The sequence below is a fragment of the Rana temporaria genome, chromosome 6 (genome assembly GCF_905171775.1).
Source record: "Rana temporaria chromosome 6, aRanTem1.1, whole genome shotgun sequence".
NCBI classification, from domain to species: domain Eukaryota; kingdom Metazoa; phylum Chordata; class Amphibia; order Anura; family Ranidae; genus Rana; species Rana temporaria.
In genome coordinates, this window is record NC_053494.1 from 19,085,381 (window position 1) to 19,109,732 (window position 24,352).

Below are 24,352 nucleotides of genomic sequence, written 5' to 3' on the forward strand. Positions count from 1 at the left end.
CTGGACTGGGATACAAGATCAAAAAGGAAGGAATAAACTGATTATAATACTTGTAAAAGGTTTGTTCCGCCGTGATTTTGGCAGCTGCAAGTATTACTGTTTATCTATCCTGTGATTAGATTAAAAAGGACCCTGCATTCACTAAATCTGGTCTCCCACAGTACACAGAACATGGAAAGGCCAATTATTTTAATAAATATACAGCGGAACCTCAGATCACGAGCATAATCCGTTCCAGGAGAATGCTTGTAATCCAAAGCACTCGCATATCAAAGCGAGTTTCCCCATTAAAGTCAATGGAAACTAAAATAATTTGTTCCGCATTCACTTCAATGGCATGCAATACCGCATTTGGCCAGAGGTGGGGGAGCGCCGGAGAGCCTCGGGAACACACGGAAAAGCCAGAGGACAGCTCTGCAGACCTCGGAAAGGCTTGAGAACGGCGTATTTCCGAACTGCACTATTTGGCTCTGCTCGGCTCCCGCGCCCCCCCCCCCCCCCCCCACCTCACCTCAGGCCAAAAACGCAGTACTGCACACCGCTTTGGCTAGAATCCTGCTCACTTGCAAACCTAGTTAGGATTTTAAAAAAAATACAGCGCTCGTATTGCAAAACACTCGTTAACCGCGTTACTCGCAATCCGAGGTTCCACTGTAAACTGATAAATACCCTTTCTCATCAGCAGTATTTAGCAGTCTTGTGACTTCTATCAGTGTCTGGTTAAAGCTTGTATGAGGAGTTTTTTTTTTATTCACCTATGAGGCTGCAGGGACCCTGACCCTCTTTGTCTGGACAGTGCCGACTGGCCCTGTGCTGATCACATGCACCCTCCCAAGAAAAAACAAAAAAACAAAAAAAACACACCTCTCTAGCAATACACACCAAAATGAGCATATGCAGAGTGCCCCCAAGGCAGTCAGGAGATGGATTAGGGACAGTGGAAGAAGGGGAGGATCAGATAATACAGAATCAAAACAGCCTTTATACACAATGCAGAGAATTAACCCCTTAGGTTCCACAGTGAGTATAACAAGCATGCTCTACTGCATATACAGACTGGTTTTACTGTTGTGGGTTTAGTAACACTTTAACTTCCAACTGCCATCTATTACCCTGCTTGAGCGCAGTGGAAAAACCCCAGTGACCCTCACACCTTCCTTCCCCAGCGCCAGGTCCAAATGTTGTCACAGGAAGAACTCAGGCCTGATCCGGAACTTACACAAGGAGTACGGTATTGATTGCCCCGGATGGTAAGTGGAAGGTACCAGGTCTCAGGTACCAGGTCTCAGGAAGCCATCTACTAAACCCCCTCTGCTGGATAGGAGAATGGGAGCAGTCATCAGAAAACATGTTTTACTGATCAGAACTGCATGAACTCAGCTCTGATTGGTTGCTTTAGGAGGCAGCTCTTTGCATTGCTTACTACATGGGACTTCAAAACTACGGCCCTCCAGTTGTTCAGGAACTACAATTCCCATCATGCCTAGTCATGTCTGTGAATGTCAGTGGGGCACAATGCCTCATGGGATGTGTAGTTCTACAACAGCTGGAGGGCCGTAGTTTGGGGATCCCTGGCCCTTACTATATCAGCCTTACAGTCCTGCAAGAAACACAACAAAACAGAGGTTAGGCCTCACAAGTGATGAGGAAGTAAAAGAGCAGAAAGAGGAACGGCTTCGATTAACAGGAACCAACAGGAGATGTTTCTCCATGAAATTCTTCATCTAATCTACTTGGAAACACAAGTGACCTCATTTAGTAACATTAACCGTTTATCACCCAGCTCAATAGTGAATATGGAGACTCTTCGTTCTCACGGCAGATGTGACGCAAACGCTCTAACATGACCCAGAGTATCTGACACCCAGAGACAAGCAGTGCTGTATACTGCACAAATGATCACTGAAATAAATAAGACCCCTTTTACACTGGGGCGGTTTTCATGCGCTTTAGCGCTAAAAAAAGCCTCCCATCTATTCCAGTGGGACTTTTCACACTGGGGCGGTGCTGTGCTTGCGGGACGGGAGAAAAAGTCCTGCAAGCACCATCTTTGGGGGGCGGGTTGAGAGCGCTGTATACACCACTCCCTGGTGGAATGAATGGGCAGTGCATTCAAGGCGCCTTAAAAGCGTTTTGAAAGCACCGCAAAAATGGGGGAGTCTTTACCCCTTTTTTGGAGTTAAAAGCACCCCGCTAGCAGCCAAAAAGCAGCTCTCAAGCTAAAAGCAGCAGCTCTTTTCCACGAACGTGGCCGTAGCCCCAGTGTGAAAGGGGTCTTATGGCCAGAAAAGAAAACAAACACTCTTGTGGTCAGCGGAGAAGTGCCCCTCTTTTTGCCTTGGCGGAGGAGGGCCCCCTCTTTTTGCCTTGGCGGAGGGCCCCCTCTTTTTGCACTGGCGGAGGAGGGCCCCCTCTTTTTGCACTGGCGGAGGAGGGCCCCCTCTTTTTGCACTGGCGGAGGAGGGCCCCCTCTTTTTGCACTGGCGGAGGAGGGCCCCCTCTTCTTGCATTGGTGGTCGATGGAGACGTACCCTTTGTATTGGAGGTCGGTGGAGAAGTACCCTTTGTGTTGGTGGTCGGTGGAGAAGTGCCCTTTGTGTTGGTGGTCGGTGGAGACGTGCCCTTTGTATTGGTGGTCGGTGGAGACGTGCCCTTTGTATTGGTGGTCGGTGGAGACGTGCCCTTTGTATTGGTGGTCGGTGGAGACGTGCCCTTTGTATTGGTGGTCGGTGGAGACGTGCCCTTTGTGTTGGTGGTCGGTGGAGACGTCCCCTTTGTATTGGCGGTCGGTGGAGACCTACCCTTTGTATTGGTGGTCGGTGGAGACCTACCCTTTGTATTGGTGGTCGGTGGAGACGTACCCTTTGTATTGGTGGTCGGTGGAGACCTACCCTTTGTATTGGTGGTCGGTGGAGACCTACCCTTTGTATTGGTGGTCGGTGGAGACCTACCCTTTGTATTGGTGGTCGGTGGAGACGTACCCTTTGTATTGGTGGTCGGTGGAGACGTACCCTTTGTATTGGTGGTCGGTGGAGAAGTACCCTTTGTATTGGTGGTCGGTGGAGACGTACCCTTTGTATTGGTGGTCGGTGGAGACATGCCCTTTGTATTGGTGGTCGGTGGAGAAGTACCCTATGTATTGGTGGTCGGTGGAGAAGTACCCTATGTATTGGTGGTCGGTGGAGACGTGCCCTTTGTATTGGTGGTCGGTGGAGACGTACCCTTTGTATTGGTGGTCGGTGGAGACGTACCCTTTGTATTGGTGGTCGGTGGAGACGTACCCTTTGTGTTGGTGGTCGGTGGAGACGTACCCTTTGTGTTGGTGGTCGGTGGAGACGTACCCTTTGTGTTGGTGGTCGGTGGAGAAGTACCCTTTGTATTGGTGGTCGGTGGAGACGTACCCTTTGTATTGGTGGTCGGTGGAGACGTACCCTTTTGTATTGGTGGTCGGTCGGAGACGTGCCCTTTGTATTGGCGGTCGGTGGAGAAGTACCCTTTGTATTGGTGGTCGGTGGAGAAGTGCCCTTTGTATTGGTGGTCGGTGGAGACGTACCCTTTGTATTGGTGGTTGGTGGAGACGTACCCTTTGTATTGGTGGTCGGTGGAGACGTACCCTTTGTATTGGTGGTCGGTGGAGACGTACCCTTTGTATTGGTGGTCGGTGGAGACGTACCCTTTGTATTGGTGGTCGGTGGAGAAGTACCTTTTGTATTGGAGGTCGGTGGAGAAGTACCCTTTGTATTGGAGAAGTACCCTTTGTATTGGAGGTCGGTGGAGAAGTGCCCTTTGTATTGGTGGTCGGTGGAGAAGTACCCTTTGTATTGAAGGTCGGTGGAGAGTTGCCCTTTGTATTGATGGTCGCTGGGGCCTAGCAATTTACTAAATACATGGCACTGCAATGCACTCCAGTGCATAATGGTAACAACTGGTTTACTTGCCACGCGTGATTTATCAAGCCCTTGTACCGTTGGGTCCATTCATTCCAGCAGTGACTAATTCACATAAACGTGCTGCAGCCATTAGAATTTTTAAATATAAAAACACAAAGCAAATTTTGGGCATTTGTGAAAATTGAGCTGGCCTATTAAGCTTGTAAATTCACAAGATGCATGGAGAAGTTTTTTTTTTGCGCGTTTTTAAACACATCTGCACCATAGAAAGTCTCTAATCTGAATTTTTACCCCTCACTTTGCATGCTGGGCCAAGGAGGATGCATAAAATGCATAGAAGGGCATGCAGCTCTACGGAGAGGTGCGAGAGGGTCCTTCTCATACAGTCCACATACAAGGCCCGGTGTGTCGCAGAAACCACGCGTTTCAGCTCTGATTCTCTGCCAAAAAACATAATACAACAATCTCTGCGAGGGTGTATACACTGCAAACACACATCTGCCAGGACGATTGATTGGGAAATTGTGTTAATGACTGGCCACTTACTGCTCTAGCTGGAGGGGGTGAAGAAACAACCTGCAAAGAAGATAAACTGGTTCCCCCGCACATTCCACCTCCAGAGTTTAGACGATTGTGAAAGCCGTCAACTGAGTCAAAACGCATGAACATTACAACATGATTTTCATTAACAACCTAATAAAGCGAATCTTGCGCTTCAGGTGGGTTCCGCTTACACAATACGACCCTCCAAGTTTAATTCCAACAAAGAAAAAAATAATTGCAAGAAGAAAAAAAAATGTACATTTAATGAATTAAAAAAAAATTTAAATGCATTTTTTTTTTTTTTTTACACAGGCAACTGTGAACAGTTAGCCAGATTCAGGTAGGTCGCCACATCTTTAAGGCGGCGTATCGTATCGTATCGACGCTACGCCGCCTTAAGTCAGAGAGGCAAGTACTGTATTCACAAAGCACTTGCCTCCTAACTTACAGCGGCGTAGCGTAAATGGGGCCGGCGTAAGCGCGCCTAATTCAAATGAGGAGGGGGGCGTGTTTTCTGTAAATTACTTGTGACCCGGCGTGATTGACGTTTTTTACGAACGGCGCATGCGCCGTCCGTGTACATATCCCAGTGTGCATTGCTCCAAAGTACGCCGCAAGGACGTATTGGTTTCGACGTGAACGTAAATTACATCCAGCCTCATTCACGGACGACTTACGCAAACGACGTAAAATTTCGACGCGGGAACGACGGCCATACTTAAAGCGGTGGTTCACCATAAAAAACAAGTTTCTACCATGAAATTCAGCATACTAGCGCGAGCTACAGTATGCCTTTATTTAATTTTTTTGGGCTGTACTCACAGTTTAATCCCGTAGTTAAATTTCAGACTGCCCGCGGGGAATGGGCGTTCCTACGCAGAGGGAACATGATTGACAGCCGGCTATGGCGCTTCCCGAAAATAGCCGGAGTAGGACTCGGCGCTATACGGCGCCTGCACACAGACTAGGAGCTGACTGCGCAGGCGCTGTGAAGAGCCAAGTCCTATTTCGGCTAATTTCGGGAAGCGTGACGCGCCATAGCCGGCCGGCAATCATGTTCCCCTCTGCCTAGGAACGCCCATTCCCCGTGGCGAGTCTGAAACTTAACCAAGGGATTAAACCGAGTACGGCTCAAAAAAAAAAAAAAAGGCATACTGTAGCTCGCGCTAGTATGCTGGATGGCATGGAAACAAAAAGTGTTTTTTTAGGGTGAACCCCCGCTTTAACATTGGCTACGCCACCTAGGGGGCAGCTTTATCTTTACGCTGCGTATCTCTTACGGAAACGGCGTATCTTTACTGCGACGGGCGCACGTACGTTCGTGAATCGGCGTATCTAGTCATTTACATATTCTACGCTGAACTCAACGGAAGCGCCACCTAGCAGCCAGCGGAAAAATTGCACCCTAAGTTACGAAGGCGCAGGCCGTCGTATCGTAGCTAGGTTTAAGTGTATCTCAGTGTGAGCATACACTTAAACTTACGACGGCTTAGATTCCGAGTTACGTCGGCGTATCTACTGATACGCCGGCGTAACTATTTGTGAATCAGGCTAAATGGATCAGTGGACCATGGGTGCAATATCAGGCTCCAGCAAACGCACACCCAGCTCGTGGCCTGTACCTCTCTACTGACTTAGGGCTCTTTCACACGGAGCGGATCCGTAATTGATCCGCTCCGTTAGCCCGTTTGGCTCAGCGGGGATTCCTCCGTAATCCCCGCTGAGCTGTCGGCGGACAGGGCGGTCCCCGCACACAGTGCAGAGACCGCCCTGTCTCTCCTCCGCTCTCCCCTATGGGGAAATCGGATGAATACGGACCGTGTGTCCGTATTCATTCGATCCGTTCCGCCGGACGGAAGAAAAATAGGGTTTTCTTCCGTCCGCAAAAGCGGATCTTTGCGGACGCGGATGGTTGCGGACGTTAGCGGATGCATCATCCGCGAACGTCTGCAATCCCATAAGGATACATTACAAGTCCGTAAACGGGTTTGACTTAAAAAAAAGGTGCCAACCCTATAGTAGAGTCCCAGTTGAGATTCGAACAGAAGACCCTGGTGCCACAAGTAGAAGTGCCAACTGCTCGGCGGTTGCTCTATAAAGGCCGAGTTATAGCAAAGTTTTAATCGCTGTGGATTACTCCTGGCAGCAGAAAAAAAAACAGATCTAACCAATGTGCCCGCTAATTAGGTGTGACTCCTCCGCTTCTGCCCAAACAAAGCTCCTTTTTACAGCCTGATGTTTTACATGAGCAGCATGCCGATTCCAATTTCCTGGTGTGACGCCGAGGCCTTCTATACCGAAAAGGAATTCGAATGCCATCAAACGGCAACCGCCGATAAAGAAGTTGGCACATTCAATCGCAACTGCTGCATAAAATCAGTCATTAAAGGGAACTTGTGCTGAACCATAAAATTCAAACTAGAATCAGGTGCATAAGCTACATAGGAGGTCATCTAACTCTTCATGGCATTCTTTTCTCTGGGCCAGATTCTCAAAAGAGTTACGCCGGTGTATCTACAGATACACCGGCGTAGTTCGAAATTCCCGCCGGCGTATCATTGTTTTGTATTCGCAAAACAAGATACGCCGGAATTAGGCTAGGATCCAACTGGTGTAAGTCACTTACACCGTCGGATCCTAAATGCAGTACTACGCTGGCCGCTAGGTGGCGTTTACGTTCAGGTTTCATTTGACTATGCAAATGAGCCTGATACGCCGATTCCCGAACAAATTTATGCCGTGTCGTCGTCGTTTCCGTAAGCGTAAGGTTACCCCTGCTATATGAGGGGTAACCTTACGCCAGTCCGCCGTATGCAATGTTAAGTATGGCGTTGGGTCCGCGTCGTCTTTTTCCGTCGGTTACGTCGTTTTACCAACTCGTCTGCGAATTATTATTATTATACAGGATTTATATAGCGCCAACAGTTTACGCAGCGCTTTACAACATCAGGGAAGACATTATATACGACTTTACGTCAATGACGCTCACGTCGGCGTCATTGACGTTTTCCGTCGTGAGCTGGAGCATGCGCACTGGGCTATTTTTTAGCCCGGCGCATGCCCAGTTCGATCGTCGCGGGGGCGCTCTTAATTTGAATACAAGCCGCCACCTTTGAATTACGCGGCCATACGCCGGGCCATTTACACTACGCCGCCGCAAATTACGGAGCAAGTGCTTCGCGAATACGGCACTTGCTCCAGTAAGTTGCGGTGGCGTAGTGTAAATGACTTGCACTACGCCTACGCCGTTTCTTAGAGAATCTGGCCCTCTGTCCTCAACTCTACCGCACAGCACAGCTCTGTCTGGCAGGACAGCATCAATTCAGTAACACTTACAGCCCTCGTCCCTCCCCCCACACTGTGACTGGACAGTGAAAGGAGAAGCAGCAGACTGATGAGCTCATCTCTCGGTCACTCTAGTCTCCCCTCCTATCAGCATGCTTCCTTGTTAGCACTGCTACAACAAATGCTTGGCTCACTATACCGCTTCTTCCTTCACTAGTCTGAGCTTTGATGTACAGGGGGGCCAGAGGCTGATACCAGGGCAAATTCAGGTACTTACAACGCTGCTTGCGTTAACCACTTAAGACCCGGACCAATATGCAGGTAAAGGACCAGGCCCCTTTTTGCGATTCGGCACTGCGTCGCTTTTACTTTTTGCTATAATAAATATCCCCCAAAAATATATATTAAAAAAAATACGTATTCTTCTACCTATTTTTGGTAAAAAAAAATCCCAATAAGCGTTTATCGATTGGTTTGCGCAAAATTTATAGTCTTTACAAAATAGGGGATAGTTTTATTGCATTTTTATTAATCATTTTTTTTTTTTTACTACTAATGGCGGCGATCAGCGATTTTTTTCGTGACTGCGACATTATGGCGGACACATCGGACACTTTTGACACGTTTTTGGGACCATTGTCATTTTCACAGCAAAAAGTGCTATAAAAATGCATTGTTTATTGTGAAAATGACAATTGCAGTTTGGGAGTTAACCACAGGGGGCGCTGAAGTGTCACCTCATATGTGTTTCTAACTGTAGGGGGCGGGGCTGGACGTGTGACGTCATTGATCGCCTTTCCCTATATCAGGGAACAGGCGATCAATGACACTGCCACTGCGAAGAACGGGGAAGCTGTTTACACACAGCTCTCCCCGTTCTTCAGCTCCTGTGACCGATCGCGGGACTCGGGCGGCGATCGGGTCCCGTGGCCACGGAGCTTCGGACTGGGTCGCGGGCGCGTGCCCCACGGCTGGGCATTTAACAATCACGTACAGGTACGTGATTGTGCCTAGCCGTGCCATTCTGCCGACGTAAATCGGCGTTAGGCGGTCCTTAGGTGATTAAAAATACACTTCATGATCTGTAAATGAAAGCAAAGCTGCATTCCTTTGTGTGTTTTCTATCTGCCTTAAAGAGGAGCTCCAGCCCCCCTTGAAAAAAAAGTCAACAGCTACAAATACTGTAGCTGCTGACCTTCAACATTGGACACTTACCTGTCCAGGGATCCAGCGATGACGGCACCCCAGTCAAAGTTTCTATCCGCTCTCGGGTGCTGCCGCCATCATTGCCTGTAGGGGGAAACCAAGGCCTTGCGGCTTCAGAGTCAGTTCCCTACTGAGCATGTGCAAAGAACACTATGCTTTGTGAATATCCCGACAGGAAAATAAAATAGGAGGTCTCAGACTTAAAATTGGATTGTCTACTTTGGGGAAAAAGACAACTTTGATGTGACTGAATTTGTTTGTATTAAAAATATGAAAAAGTAATTTTATAAACTTGACCAGCTTTCTGTCCAAAGAACCTACTCACTATGTACTTCTAGAATCAATGAGTGTAGAATATACATAAAGCAGCACAGAAAAAAAAAAAAAGGCTATATATCTATCTTGTCCATATTGTTGTGTTGGTTGGAAATTGTGTCTTCATTGAGTGGAATTCCTGAACATAAAGCGTGACGAAGGGGGAGATACAGATCTCGGAAAATGAGTTATTTTAAACTGAAGGGACCAATTATTCCTGGTCATCTGACTGCGGAGTCACAAGGCATATAATGCCGTAATCCCAAAGGAACAATGTAGACTTTCTGATGATGTTCACACCAGTCATACTCCATACTACCGCCCAACCATCAATCACACTCCATCCTAGCGCCCAACCATACTCCACACTACCGCCCAACCATCAATCACACTCCACGCTACCGCCCAACCATCAATCACACTCCACCCTAGCGCCCAACCATCAATCACACTCCACCCTAGCACCCAACCATCAATCACACTCCACCCTAGCGCCCAACCATCAATCACACTCCACCCTAGCGCCCAACCATCAATCACGCTCCACCCTAGCGCCCAACCATCAATCACGCTCCACGCTAGCGCCCAACCATCAATCACGCTCCACGCTAGCGCCCAACCATCAATCACACTCCACGCTAGCGCCCAACCATCAATCACACTCCACCCTAGCGCCCAACCATCAATCACACTCCACCCTAGCGCCCAACCATCAATCACACTCCACCCTAGCGCCCAACCATCAATCACACTCCACCCTAGCGCCCAACCATCAATCACACTCCACCCTAGCGCCCAACCATCAATCACACTCCACCCTAGCGCCCAACCATCAATCACACTCCACCCTAGCGCCCAACCATCAATCACACTCCACCCTAGCGCCCAACCATCAATCACACTCCACCCTAGCGCCCAACCATCAATCACACTCCATCCTAGCGCCCAACCATCAATCACACTCCATCCTAGCGCCCAACCATCAATCATACTCCATACTACCGCCCAACCATCAATCATGCCCCATACTACCGCCCAACCATCAATCATGCCCCATACTACCGCCCAACCATCAATCATGCCCCATACTAGCGGCCAACCATCAATCATGCCCCATACTACCGCCCAACAATCAATCATGCCCCATACTAGCGTCCAACCATAAATCATGCCCCATACTAGCGGCCAACCATCAATCATACTCCACCCTAGCGCCCAACCATCAATCACACTCCACCCTAGCGCCCAACCATCAATCACACTCCACCCTAGCGCCCAACCATCAATCACACGCCACCCTAGCGCCCAACCATCAATCACACTCCACCCTAGCGCCCAACCATCAATCACACTCCACCCTAGCGCCCAACCATCAATCACACTCCACGCTAGCGCCCAACCATCAATCACACTCCACCCTAGCGCCCAACCATCAATCACACTCCATCCTAGCGCCCAACCATCAATCACACTCCATCCTAGCGCCCAACCATCAATCATACTCCATACTACCGCCCAACCATCAATCATGCCCCATACTACCGCCCAACCATCAATCATGCCCCATACTAGCGGCCAACCATCAATCATGCCCCATACTACCGCCCAACAATCAATCATGCCCCATACTAGCGTCCAACCATAAATCATGCCCCATACTAGCGTCCAACCATAAATCATGCCCCATACTAGCGGCCAACCATCAATCATGCCCCATACTAGCGGCCAACCATCAATCATTTGCCACACTACGACATAACTAACATGCTAAAGCCTAATAATCAGAGCAACACTCCATGCTACAGACCAACGATCAGAGTCACTCCATATTGGAGCCCAAAGATCAGAATCACTCCATACTACAGCCCAACAATCAAGAGTTATACTCCAGAATAAAGCACAAGGTTGTGTCATTTTGCCCATTACTTGTGAGCCGAGCCTGTCATTTACAACCCAGCCCCCCCCCCCCCCCCCCCCAGGCACATTACAGTGCAGACTGGGCTCACAATACTCCAAGATGGACTCCTTATGTGAGAACCGTTCAGTCTTGGAAGGCTGGAAGGATGCAGCCTCTTGCCACCCCTGGAGAAAGAAGAGGAAACTGCCATGGCATCACCAGAACAGATAGAAGACTACAGAAAAAAATAAAAAATAAAAGTTATAGCTGGGTTTTTTGCCTTCTTTTTAGAAGAGGTGGTAAACCACCTGGAGTTCCCAATCCCCTTCCCCAATGAGCAGTGCTCAACAGCCATGTTAATTTCATAGGCTAAAATATTTTTGTCTGCTAAATTAATACTATTTTAGTCTACTAAAATCAAAACAATTAAGATGACTAAAATACGACTAAAACTAAAATGGAATTTTAATCAAGACTAGGACTAAAACTAAAATTTAAATTTGCCTTTAAAATTAACACTGCACTACTAAGCTTCTAAAAGAAAAAAAAAAAAAGAAAAAACAAACATGTCATACTGACATACTTATCTCCTCTGTGCAGTTGGTTTTGAACAGAGTGGCCCAGATCCTCCTCTTCTGGGGTCCCTCAGTGGCGCTCCTGGGCTCCTCCTCTTCTCCATTGCCCCGTTGGAAAAGCGCTCTCAGGGTACCCGTGCGGGGCGCGCTCCTGTGTCCTGCTTCGTGTATTGACACAGAAAGCAGGACTCGCCTCTGCGTCATTGGATTTGATGGACAGCAGCTGGGGGCCAATGGCTGCACTGCTATCAACCTATCCAATCAGGACGCGAGACACCGGCTGGAGCTGGTTGAGCTCAGCGAGAATTCAATAAGGTGAAAAAAACACGAGGGTTTACAACCCCTTTAAGGCTCCTTCTAGAAAATCAAACCTGTTCCTGTGCAGAATACAGGGCAAAGTCCAGGTTCACTTATAGAGGTTAAAACAAACTGTGCAAACCAAAGACAGGGGCATACAGCTGACGTTTCGCACTATCAATCAGTGCTTACTAAAGAGCGGCGCTTTACCGTCGCATTCGGCCGATAGCTGGGTGCTTTTAACCCCCGCTACCGGCCAAAAAAGGGTTAAAAACACCCGCAAAGCACCCCTGCAGAGTTACTTTGCCGGCGGTATAGCGGCGGTGCCCCATTGATTTCAATTTGCAGGAGCGGTGAAGGCACGATATACACACCGCTCTAAAGACTTTTTTTTCCCCCTGTCCTGCTGGCGCACCGCTCCAGTGTGGAAGCCCTCGGGGGGCTTTCACACTGGAGACACAGCAGCGGCTGGTTTAGGGCGCTTAGCAGGCACTATTTTTAGCGTTCTATCGCCTGCAAAGCGACACCAGTGTAAAAGGGGGCTTAGATATTGGGTTAAGATCTGACACCAGTTTGATACCCAAGTGGTGGCATCACTTATAAAAAAATAAAAAATAAACGCTTTGATGACGATTTCTGCACCCCTGATATGGAAGGCTACAAAACATCAGATTGTCAAACTACAAGGGGCTAGATTCAGGTAGCTGCGCGCAATATATTGTATTTACGCTGCTCCGCCGTAAGTTAGGAGGCAAGTGCTTTGTGAATACAGCACTTGCCTCTCTAACTTACGGCGGCGTAGCGTAAATGGGGCCGGCGTAAGCGCGCCTAATTCAAATGATGATAGGGGGGCGTGTTTTATTTAAATTAATGTTGACCCCGCGTTTTTTACAAACGGCGCATGCGCCGTTCGTGAAAGAATCCCAATGCGCATGCTCGAAATTCCACCGCAAATCGTCATTGCTTTCGACGTGAACGTAAATTACGTCCATCCCTATTTGCAAACGACGTAAAAAATGCAAATTTCGAAGCGGGAACGACGTCCATACTTAACATTGGCTGCGCCTCCTAATAGCAGGAGTAACGTTACGCCGAAAAAGCCTAACGTAAACGACGTAAAAAAATTGCGCCGGGCGTACGTACGTTTGTGAATCGGCGTACCTAGGTCATTTGCATATTCTACGCCGAAAACAACGGAAGCGCCCCTAGCGGCCAGCGTAAAAACGCACACAATTATACGCCGCCGTATTCAAGTTACGTCGGCGGAGGAAGCCTATTTTTTCTACGCATCTGCCTTTGAGAATCGGCGTAAAGATACGACGGCGCAGATTTGAAATTACGGCGGCGTATCTGGAGATTCCCCCGCCGTATCTTCTTGCTGAATCTAGCCCAAGATCTATTGTGCAACTGCACACAAAGGCCCCAAAAATACGTCACTGGACACAATCAGGATCTGTGATTTGCTGCAACAGGAAGTGGAACCGTCCTGCCGGACAGCAGAATAAACCTCACATGCAATGCTGGGAAATTACTTGGGCAATCTGTGGCAATCCACACCAGTAAACCTAAACGTCCCAGCATCTGCTGCAAACTCCTAACTAGCTGTGGCCCTGCTGGGACCTGCAGTTCCTCTGCTGCCAAAAAGCGCCTGGCGTCGATGACCTCTGGGCTGCGGAGCGTAACGGGAAACAGATGGCAGATTTTCACGTTTGAGTCCTGCTTTAAAGATAATAAACAGATTTGTTATATAAAACCCTTTGTCTGCGGGGAGCAATGAGCGTCTGGCAAAGAGCGAGACAACCCGCTGAAGAGAAAACAAAAACAGATAAAGCCGGCAACATCTGCAGAGACCGGGGGGTCCAAATTGCTGAAATATTTCAGGAGGAGCTCTGGAGATTATTATTGGGCTCTGCAGACAAAGCCGCGCGTTTGTATCAGAACGAGTTTATATCGCAAAGTCGGTGAAATATATTCTAAGGCGCTATTCAGACTTGTGCGACTTATCAGGGACATCAAAGTTGCGTGACGAGTCGTTCCCCGCGCTTTCCAATGATACCCATTCATATAAATGCGCGACATAGGCTAGGTTTTCACCTTTGCTACCTGAAAGTCGCGCAATTTTGACGCAACTTGAAGCAATGCCTGTGTATTCTTGAGGTCTATGGACCTCAAGTCGCATCAAAGTGGGACCAAAGTAGTGCAGGGACTACTTAGAAGATGAAATCGCACAGATATGAATATTGGAAATCATGGGGAGCGACTTGTCATGCGACTTTGCAGTCCCAGGTTGCATGACAAGTCGCACAAGTGAAAACCGAGCATTAAAGTTGCAGCAACTTCAACTTGAAAGTCGCATGATTTTGCCATGTATTGAAGCAATGCCTGTACTCTTGAGGTCTATAAACCTCAAGTCGCTTCGAAGTGGGACCAAAGTAGTGCAAGGACCACTTTGAAGTCGCACAGATATGAACGGTGCTCATAAAGAATCATGGGGTAAGACTTGTCATGCAACTTTGCAGTCCCAAGTTGCATGACAAGTCGCACTAGTGGAAACCGAGCTTTAAAGTTGCAGCGACTTCATACACTACTTTGGTCTGGCTTTCATAGACTTCAATGTTAAGCCTCAGAAGTTGCATGAAAGTCGTAACCAAATGTTTTGCAACTTGTGTGCAACAGTTGTCCATTATCACTGGTCACGTGCGCAAGTTTGGAGTGACTTGACCAGTGATAATGGACAACTGTTGCACACAAGTTGCATAACATTTGGTTTACGACTTTCATGCAACTTTTGAGGCTTAACATTGAAGTCTATGAAAGCCAGACCAAAGTAGTGTACGAAGTCGCTGCAACTTTAAAGCTCGGTTCCCACCAGTGCGATTTGTCATGCAACTTGGGACTGCAAAGTTGCATGACCAGTCGTACCCTGTGATTTCCTATGAGTACTGTTCATATCTGTGCGACTTCAAGGTTGTCCCTGCACTACTTTGGTCCCACTTTGAAGCGACTTGAGGTTCAAAGATCTCAATACACAGGAATTGATTCAAGTTGGGGCAAAATCGTGCGACTTTCAGGTTGCAATAGTGGAAACCTAAGGCTCCATTCAAGTCACCCAAAACTTGCAAACGTGAATGGAGCCTTAGCTTAGGTTTCCATTATTGCAACATGAAAGTCGCACGATTTTGCCCCAACTTGAAGCAATTCCTGTGTATTCTTGAGGTGTTTGAACCTCAAGTTGCTTCAAAAGTGGGACCAAAGTAGTGCAGGGACAACCTTGAAGTTGCACAGATATGAACGGTACTCATAGGAAATCACAGGGTAAGACTTGTCATGCAACTTTGCAGTCCCGAGTTGCATGACAAATCACACTGGTGGGAACCGAGCTTTAAAGTTGCAGCGACTTCATACACTACTTTGGTCTGACTTTCATGCAACTTGAGGGCCATAGACTTCAGAAGTTGCATTAAAGTCGTACCCAAATGTTATGCAATGCAACTTGTGTGCAACAGTTGTCCATTATCACTGGTCAAGCCCACCTCCCAAAAGCCCGACCTCCCAAAAGCCCGACCTCCCAAAAGCCCGACCTCCCAAAAGCCCGACTCCCAAAAGCCCGACTCCCAAAAGCCCGACTCGTGAATGGAGTTTTAGCTTAGGTTTCCACTATTGCAACCTGAAAGTCGCACGATTTTGCCCCAACTTGAAGCAATGCCTGTATATTCTTGAGGTCTTTGAACCTCAAGTCGCATCAAAGTGGGACCAAAGTAGTGCAGGGACTACTTTGAAGTCGCACAGATATGAACGGTACTCATTGGAAATCATGGGGTACGACTTGTCATGCGACTTTGCAGTCCCAAGTCGTATGACAAGTCGCACTGGTGGAAACCCAGCCTAAAAGTTACCAAGCATAAAAGTGTATATTATATTTAGGGTTGTCCCGATACCAGTATCGGTACCGATACCGAGTATTTGCGGGAGTACGAGTACTCCCGCAAATACCCCCGATACTAAAAATAGAATACTTGTCGCCCCCCCCCCCCCCACCAACCCCTCGCCGCAAACCGCAAAGCCGCCCCTGCTGTTAATCAGCATGCGGGGAACAGCTTTAGTTTGAATAGCTGTATCCCCGCCGTGTATAGACACTCCCCCTTGCGCGGGATTGGAAGGATGATCTGTCCAATCCCGTGCAAGGGGGAGTGTCTATACGTGGCGGGGATACAGCTATTCAAACAAAAGCTGTTCCCCGCACGCTGATTAACGGCGGCACGTGCGGCATCATCCAGGTGTGGGGGACACGGCTGGAATGTGGGGGACACGGCTGGAATGTGGGGGACACGGCTGCATTATGTGGGGGACATGGCTGCAATATGTGGGGGACATGGCTGCAATATGTGGGGGACATGGCTGCAATATGTGGGGGACATGGCTGCAATATGTGGGGGACATGGCTGCAATATGTGGGGGACACATTTAAAAAAGTATCGGTAATCGGTATCGGCGAGTACATAAAAAAAAGTATCGGTACTTGTACTCGGTCCTAAAAAAGTGGTATCGGGACAGCCCTAATTATATTATTATAATATTGTATTTCCTACACTTCCTACAGGTCTGTCATGTCTTTGAAGTGAGATTTGTATTTCGGAACGCACATCCTATTTTCTCAGCTGTCAAGCTCTTTATTGGCTTATCTCTTCCCTTACAGTAAAGCAGATGTACTGACACTTCATTATCACCGCTGAACACATTGCTACATCTACAGTTACACTGCGACATCCCCGCACTTCACCCAATCACCTGCCTGTATGGCTATTTACTAAAGAATATTGCGGATATGGTCTGTATATTGTATCACATTGCTAAATATTGGAAGTCTCCCCAGCAAGAGCGACCCAATGCAAATACAAGACAGTGCTACTCCATGATCTTGTTTATGAACCCTGGATGCAGGGATAAGTACACGGGTCTATGGGGTAGGTGGTTGCAGCATGAAATGATATGAGCAGCATGGTAGATGAGATGATTGGACATTGTCCTATAGATTCTGGACTGACTGGCCCTGCGAGGTTTAATGCCTTGTGACACTCCCGGGTGTGGAGGGGGGAGGGGAGGATAAGACTGGTGGCTGAAGGACTGCACATCTAGGCTGATGGGACCCTATGTGGTCATTTACCGCTCTATAAATACCGGGGACTGTCCTTAGGACTGATCCTGTATACACAACTCACATCTCATCTCTATGGCCGTGAATGACCAGGGACAGGGATCAGTGGATTCTGATCAGATCTGCCCAACAGTAGCCTCTGAATGCCCCATGTAGGCATCACCACCACCTGACATGACTGGGCACCTATACAGGTAATGATAATATGTGGTCTCTCTCTGGTCCTCTCCATGTGTCTCCTAGCCAATCATATCTCTGATATACCCTGATTTGGCTGGGCTCTGTAGTGCCGTCACCTATCTAGAGTCCCGGTTTCTGTGTAGCACTGTATCACTAAGTCAATAGGAGTGTGGTCAGTCATGGTGTCACCCTACGAGGGGGCTCCCAGTGTCACCGCCACCCTACGAGCGGCTCCCAGGGGCTCTCATTCATGGTGTCACTACGAGGAGCTCCCAGTGTCACCCTACGAGGGGCTCTCAGCCTTGTTGTCACCCTAAGAGGGGGCTCCTAACCATGGTGTCACCCTACGAGGGGGCTCCCACTGTCACCCTACCAGGGGCTCTCAGTCATGGTGTCACCACGAGGGGCAACCAAGTGTCACCCTACGAGGGGCTCTCAGCCTTGATGTCACCCGAGGGGGCTCCCAGAGTCACCCTACGAGGAGCTCTCAGCCTTGGTGTCACCCTACGAGGGGGCTCCCAGTCATGGTGTCACCCAAGAGGGTGCTCCCACTGTCACCCTATGAGGGGCTCTCAGTTATGGTGTCACCACGAGGGGCAACCAAGTGTCACCCTAGGAGGGGGCTCTCAGCCTTGGTGTCACCCTACGAGGGGGCTCCCAGTGTCACTCTACAAGGGGCTCTCAGCCATGGTGTCACCCAAGAGGGGCTCTCAGCCATGGTGTCACCCAAGAGGGGCTCTCAGCCATGGTGTCACCCAAGAGGGGCTCTCAGCCATGGTGTCACCCAAGAGGGGCTCTCAGCCATGGTGTCACCCAAGAGGGGCTCTCAGCCATGGTGTCACCCAAGAGGGGCTCTCAGCCATGGTGTCACACTACAGGGGGGCTCCCAGTGTCACTCTACAAGGGGCTCTCAGCCATGGTGTCACCCTATGAGGAGCTCTCAGCCATGGTGTCACCCTACGAGGGGCTCTCAGTCATGGTGTCACCACGAGGGGCAACCAAGTGTCACCCTACGAGGGGGCTCCCAGTCTTAGTCTCACCCTACGAGGGGCTCTCAGCCTTGGTGTCACCCTACGAGCGGCTCTCAGCCTTGGTGTCACCCTACGAGGGGGCTCCCAGTGTCACCCTACAAGGGGCTCTCAGCCTTGGTGTCACCCTACGAGGGGCTCTCATTCATGGTGTCACTACGAGCGGCTCCCAGTGTCGCCCTACGAGGGGCTCTCATTCATGGTGTCACTACGAGGGGCTCCCAGTCTTAGTATCATCCTACGAGGGGCTCTCAGCCTTGGTGTCACCCTACGAGGGGCTCCCAGTGTCACCCTACGAGGGGCTCCCATTCATGGTGTCACTACGAGGGGCTCCCAGTGCCATTCTACAACAGGGCTCCCAGTCTTAGTCTCACCCTACGAGGGGCTCTCAGCCTTGGTGTCACCCTACGAGCGGCTCTCAGCCTTGGTGTCACCCTACGAGCGGCTCTCATTCATGGTGTCACCCTACGAGGGGCTCCCAGTCTTAGTATCATCCTACGAGGGGCTCTCAGCCTTGGTGTCACCCTACGAGGAGGCTCCCAGTGTCACCCTACGAGGGGCTCTCAGCCTTGGTGTCACCCTACGAGGGGGCTCCCAGTGTCACCCTACGAGGGGCTCTCAGCCTTGGTGTCACCCTACGAGGGGGCTCCCAGTGTCACCCTACGAGGGGCTCTCAGCCTTGGTGTCACCCTACGAGGGGGCTCCCAGTGTCACCCTACGAGGGGGCTCCCAGTGTCACCCTACGAGGGGGCTCCCAGTGTCACCCTACGAGGGGGCTCCCAGTGTCACCCTACGAGGGGGCTCCCAGTGATTGTGTCACCCTACTAGGTCTTCTCACCCTTCTCGGTGTGCCGGCTCCGTTGAGCAGTGGTGTCCTCTCGGCGGCTCCCCCCTCCTCCTCGGGTCGGCCGGACCAGGACTCCCGGGTGGCCACGTTAGCCATGTCCCTCTCCCGCTGGGTCTCCGCCGGGCAGTGTTTGGGCACGTGACAACCCTCAGCTCTCACAGATTCCCCCTGAATCACGTGACCAACCCGGCTACGGACCGCCCCTGAGACCATACCGAGAAGTGACACACACCCCCCCCTCCCGCTGCATGCCGGGAGATGTAGTCCTTAGCGGCAGAGTGTGGTCACGTGATCGACCGCTGCTTCTCTGACAGCTCTGCAGCTCTGTTACCTATAGCAACCTCTCAAGGTTCACCCCTATTGGCTGGAAGTATTAGAAGGAGGAGTGTGATTGGTTGGTGTTGACAAGTCACACACAGAATATAAAAGATGATGTTATGCTGAGGAAATATATATCTAACGTGTCACGCTCGCGGAATGGCGACAAACTACGAAACGTAAACATCATCTACTAATCTGCTCGTATACACGAATGTGCGTTTGTGCTCTGGGGTGCACACCAGTGACTGATAGGTGACACACACTGATTGGCAGCATTAATGGGCACATATTGGTAGCACTGGTGGGCACACGTGGTAAAGGGCTGCTGTGATTGGCCTTTTACCCTGATCTGTTATCAGCTGAGTCCAAAGCACGATCACGGGAGGATGTCCACAGACACCCTACTGGCATTGGAAGCCTGTGCTGTAGCCGTCTTTTTTGGCTATAGCACAGGTGGCCAGCGCTCAAGGCTTTTTCTATAATGTGCAAATATACAGGGGGGGTGCCGCGAATTGAGAAGCGGGGGGGGGGTGCTGGTGCCACAAATTGAGGTGGGGGGGTTGAGGAGCTGTCGGAAAAAAACGGGCCCCTTACAGGTGTACTGCCTGTACCCCCCCTGATGGCAGCCCTGCTGCCGGCTATAGCCTGCAGCACTGATTAAGCTGGAAAATCCAACAGGTTGTACAGAAGTCGATCAGTAGATAGACTTCTGCACAAACGCAGTGCCCATACATGATGGAAATTCCAGCCCATGTATGGCCCGCTTAACTTTACATAAGATGCTAGCAGGTTTTCAGAAAGTTTGTGCTGACATTTTAAGTGATACTTGCACAGAGCAGCCTAGATCCTTCTCTTCTCGAGTCCCTCTTCGGCACTCCTGGCCCCTCCCTGGTCCCCAGGGGCACGGATGGCATCCCCCATTTTTTTTTTGATCGTCAGCACCCAAAGCCCCCCGACCTGTAAGGGGTCCGGTGGTCCCCAGGGGCCTGGATGGAATCTCCTGGGGACCACTGGTCCCTTACAGGTCGGGGGGGGGGGGCTTTGGGTGCTGATGAACAAAAACAAATGGGGGATTTTTTTTTCCGCTGTCATTGCAGGCGATATCTACTAAACTATTACTGGTTTTACTCTCCCCCTCCCATCATCATTGTTTTATTATTTATTACTGAGAAAATATAAAAATTCAAGGAATGTAAGTGCTTTCCTGAAATACGCAAATTTACACACAAAAAAACAAGCAACAGGATTGGTTAAGACACACTCCTCATATAGATATGGTAACTCCTCCCACAGTTTTTACACTACATAGACGAGTAATATTTAAACTGCGACTGTGCCTTTAATTTTAATATTTCAGAGACATACTATACATCAAAATGTAGGTCTGGGTCTTGTGATTCTCACACAATAAATAAGGGCCGGACTGGCCCACCGGGATAGCGGGATAATTCCCGGTAGGCTGCCTGTCCTGGGGCTGCTTTTGAGCTGCAGCTGAATGCAGCACTCCCTCTCTCTCTCCTATGTGTCATACATCGGGCATCTCCCACACTGTGTGAGAACTGGGTCTGTGTTCGGCTGTGCTGCCTGTAGAAAGGTCTCACCCCTCTAGACCTGCTCGTGTGATAGTAGATGGATCATGAAACACTGATTGGACCTTCCTACAGGCAGCTGAACACAGACACCCAGCTCTCACACACAGCGCAGGAGATATCCGGTGTATATGTATTGATGGGCTCAGTAAGGCTGCATGCATGGACAGTAAGGCTGGGCTGCATTCATGTACAGTAAGGCTGGGCTGCATTCATGTACAGTAAGGCTGGGCTGCATGCATGGACAGTAAGGCTGGGCTGCATTCATGGACAGTAAGGCTGGGCTGCATGCATGGACAGTAAGGCTGGGCTGCATTCATGGACAGTAAGGCTGGGCTGCATTGGGCTGCTTTCATGTACAGTAAGGCTGGGCTGCATGCATGGACAGTAAGGCTGGGCTGCATTCATGGACAGTAAGGCTGGGCTGCATTGGGCTGCTTTTATGTACAGTAAGGCTGGGCGGCATGCATGGACAGTAAGGCTGCATTTATATGCTCAGTAAGGCTGCATTGATGGGCACAGTGATGCTGCATTGATGGGCACAGTGAAGCTGCATTGATCTCTTGTACCATGTCTGCAGTCTCTGACCATCTCTTGTACCATATCTGCAGTCTCTGACCATCTCTTGTACCATGTCTGCATTCTCTGAACATCTCTTGTATCATGTCTGCAGTCTCTGACCATCTCTTGTATCATGTCTGCAGTCTCTGACCATCTCTTGTATCATGTCTGCAGTCTCTGACCATCTCTTGTATCATGTCTGCAGTCTCTGACCATCTCTTGTATCATGTCCGCAGTCTCTGACCATCTCTTGTATCATGTCCGCAGTCTCTGACCATCTCTTGTATCATGTCTGCAGTCTCTGACCATCTCTTGTATCATGTCTGCAGTCTCTGACCATCTCTTGTATCATGTCTGCAGGCTCTGACCATCTCTTGTATCATGTCTGCAGTCTCTGACCATCTCTTGTATCATGTCCGCAGTCTCTGACCATCTCTTGTATCATGTCCACAGTCTCTGACCATCTCTTGCATCATGTCTGCAGTCTCTGACCATCTCTTGTATCATGTCCACAGTCTCTGACCATCTCTTGCATCATGTCTGCAGTCTCTGACCATCTCTTGTATCATGTCCACAGTCTCTGACCATCTCTTGTATCATGTTTGCAGTCTCTGACCATCTCTTGTATCATGTCTGCAGTCTCTGACCATCTCTTGTATCATGTCCACAGTCTCTGACCATCTCTTGTATCATGTCCGCAATCTCTAACCATCTCTTGTCTTATATCATGTCTGCAGTGTCTGAGGGAGTCTGGAGAGGAGTCAAGCGAGGGAGTGCTGCTGGGATGGGGGTCATGGGAGAAGTCAGACGAGTGGACTGTGGAGAGAAGACTATAGGATAAAACCAGAGCCACCAAACCAAGCTGGAGCCGACTGACTGATCCCTGCAAGGTGCACCTGAGAGGAGGTCAGTGACAGTGCGGCAAGGCCAGTCTGGGGGGGGGGCTTCCTTTCCCTCAGTGCAGTCCTCCTTCACTTACCTCATCCTTCCATTTTGCTTTTTAATGTCCTTATTTCTTCTGAGAAATCCTCACTTCCTGTTCTTCTGTCTGTAACTCCACACAGTAATGCGAGGCTTTCTCCCTGGTGTGGAGTGTCGTGCTCGCCCCCTCCCTTGGACTACAGGAGAGTCAGGACGCTCTCTACGTTGCAGATAGAGAAAGGAGCTGTGTGTTAGTGGGCGTCCTGACTCTCCTGTAGTCCAAGGGAGGGGGCGAGCACGACACTCCACACCAGGGAGAAAGCCTTGCATTACTGTGTGGAGTTACAGACAGAAGAACAGGAAGTGAGGATTTCTCAGAAGAAATAAGGACATTTAAAAGCAAAATGGAAGGTTGAGGTAAGTGAAGGAGGACTGCACTAAGGTAAAGGAAGCTATTTAGGGAAAAAATTTGTACCTTTTCAACCCCCTTTAAGGCCCATACACACAATCAGACTTTTCGACAACAACAGTCCGACTGACGTGTTTTATCGGACAATCCGACCATCTGTACGCTTCATTGGACAATTGTTGTTGGTTTTTCAACGAACAAATGTTCGCTGTGCATGCTCTCAAACTTTTCAACAACAAGTGTCCAATGGAGGATAATCCGATCGTGTGTACACAAGTCCATCGGACTAAAGTCCAAAGTCCAAACACGCATGCTCAGAACCAATGCTAAAGATCAGCCAACAATAGCAGAAGTTGCCCAAAGGGTGGCGGTAAAGAGCAGAAAAACCAAGTGATTTGGTGAAAGTTGGCTGAAAATGTTCTGCCGTGTGTATGCAGAAGTTCACAGCCAACGCCCCTTCCGGACAAAAATCCACGGAAAATTCCAATGGAAGTCCGATCGTGTGTATGAGGCTTTACACTATTGGGATGTTGGCGACACAACACCTGGTTTCTTTGGTGGTGGAACCCTTTTTAAAAAGCTAAAACTGGGACTATGGAGCTGCACCATGATAATGGCCAAATGTCGCAGCCGCCCCTAATGTTAGCTGCATTCTCCTTTCAAATAAATACAGAAAAACATAACACTGATAAAAAAATTAAAAATGAAAATGTTTATTTTTTTTTTTGTCTGTAAATTCTATTAAAAATGAAAAAAAAAATGTACAAATCAGAGGAGTCCAGCCCTAAACCCCCCTGTAATTTAATAGTTGATAATAGTTACGTTATTATTTCAGATTTTTTAATTTTTGGGTTTTCGGATTTTTTCGAATCTCGAATTAAGGAATTTACGAAATTACCGAAATGTAACAAATGACCTAAAAAAACAAAACAAAAAAAAAACAAATGAAATGAAGTTGAAAACGAACTAATTTTTTCAGCAGTGCACATGTCTAGTTTTGGGGATTAACTCCACTTTTGAATAAAGACAAAGGGCCAGATTCACGTACAATTCCGGCGGAGTAACGTATCGCATTTACGTTACACCGCCGCAAGTTTTATGGGCAAGTGCTTGATTCACAAAGCACTTGCCTGTGAACTTGCGGCGGCGTAGCGTAAATCCGTCCGGCGCAAGCCCGCCTAATTCAAATGGGGCGTGGATCATTTAAATTAGGTGCGTTCCCTGCGCATGCTCCGTTTTCAAATTTCCCGCCGTGCTTTGCACGAAATTACGTCGCACCGATATCATTTTTTTGAACGTCGACATGAGTTACGTCCTTTCCTATTCACGGACG

General features: G+C 49.1%; 1 protein-coding gene across 1 annotated transcript in view; it reads right to left on the bottom strand.

Annotated features, from left to right (window-relative positions):
• The window catches only part of CLCN7 (chloride voltage-gated channel 7), a 76,487-nt gene extending 57,063 nt beyond the window's left edge, over positions 1 to 19,424 (bottom strand). The window contains exon 1 of the mRNA XM_040356386.1: positions 19,210 to 19,424. Coding sequence (XP_040212320.1) covers positions 19,210 to 19,314 — 105 coding nt within the window. The 5' untranslated portion in view covers positions 19,315 to 19,424. The remainder of the gene's footprint in view (positions 1 to 19,209) is intronic.
• Positions 19,425 to 24,352: the final 4,928 nt, after the last annotated feature.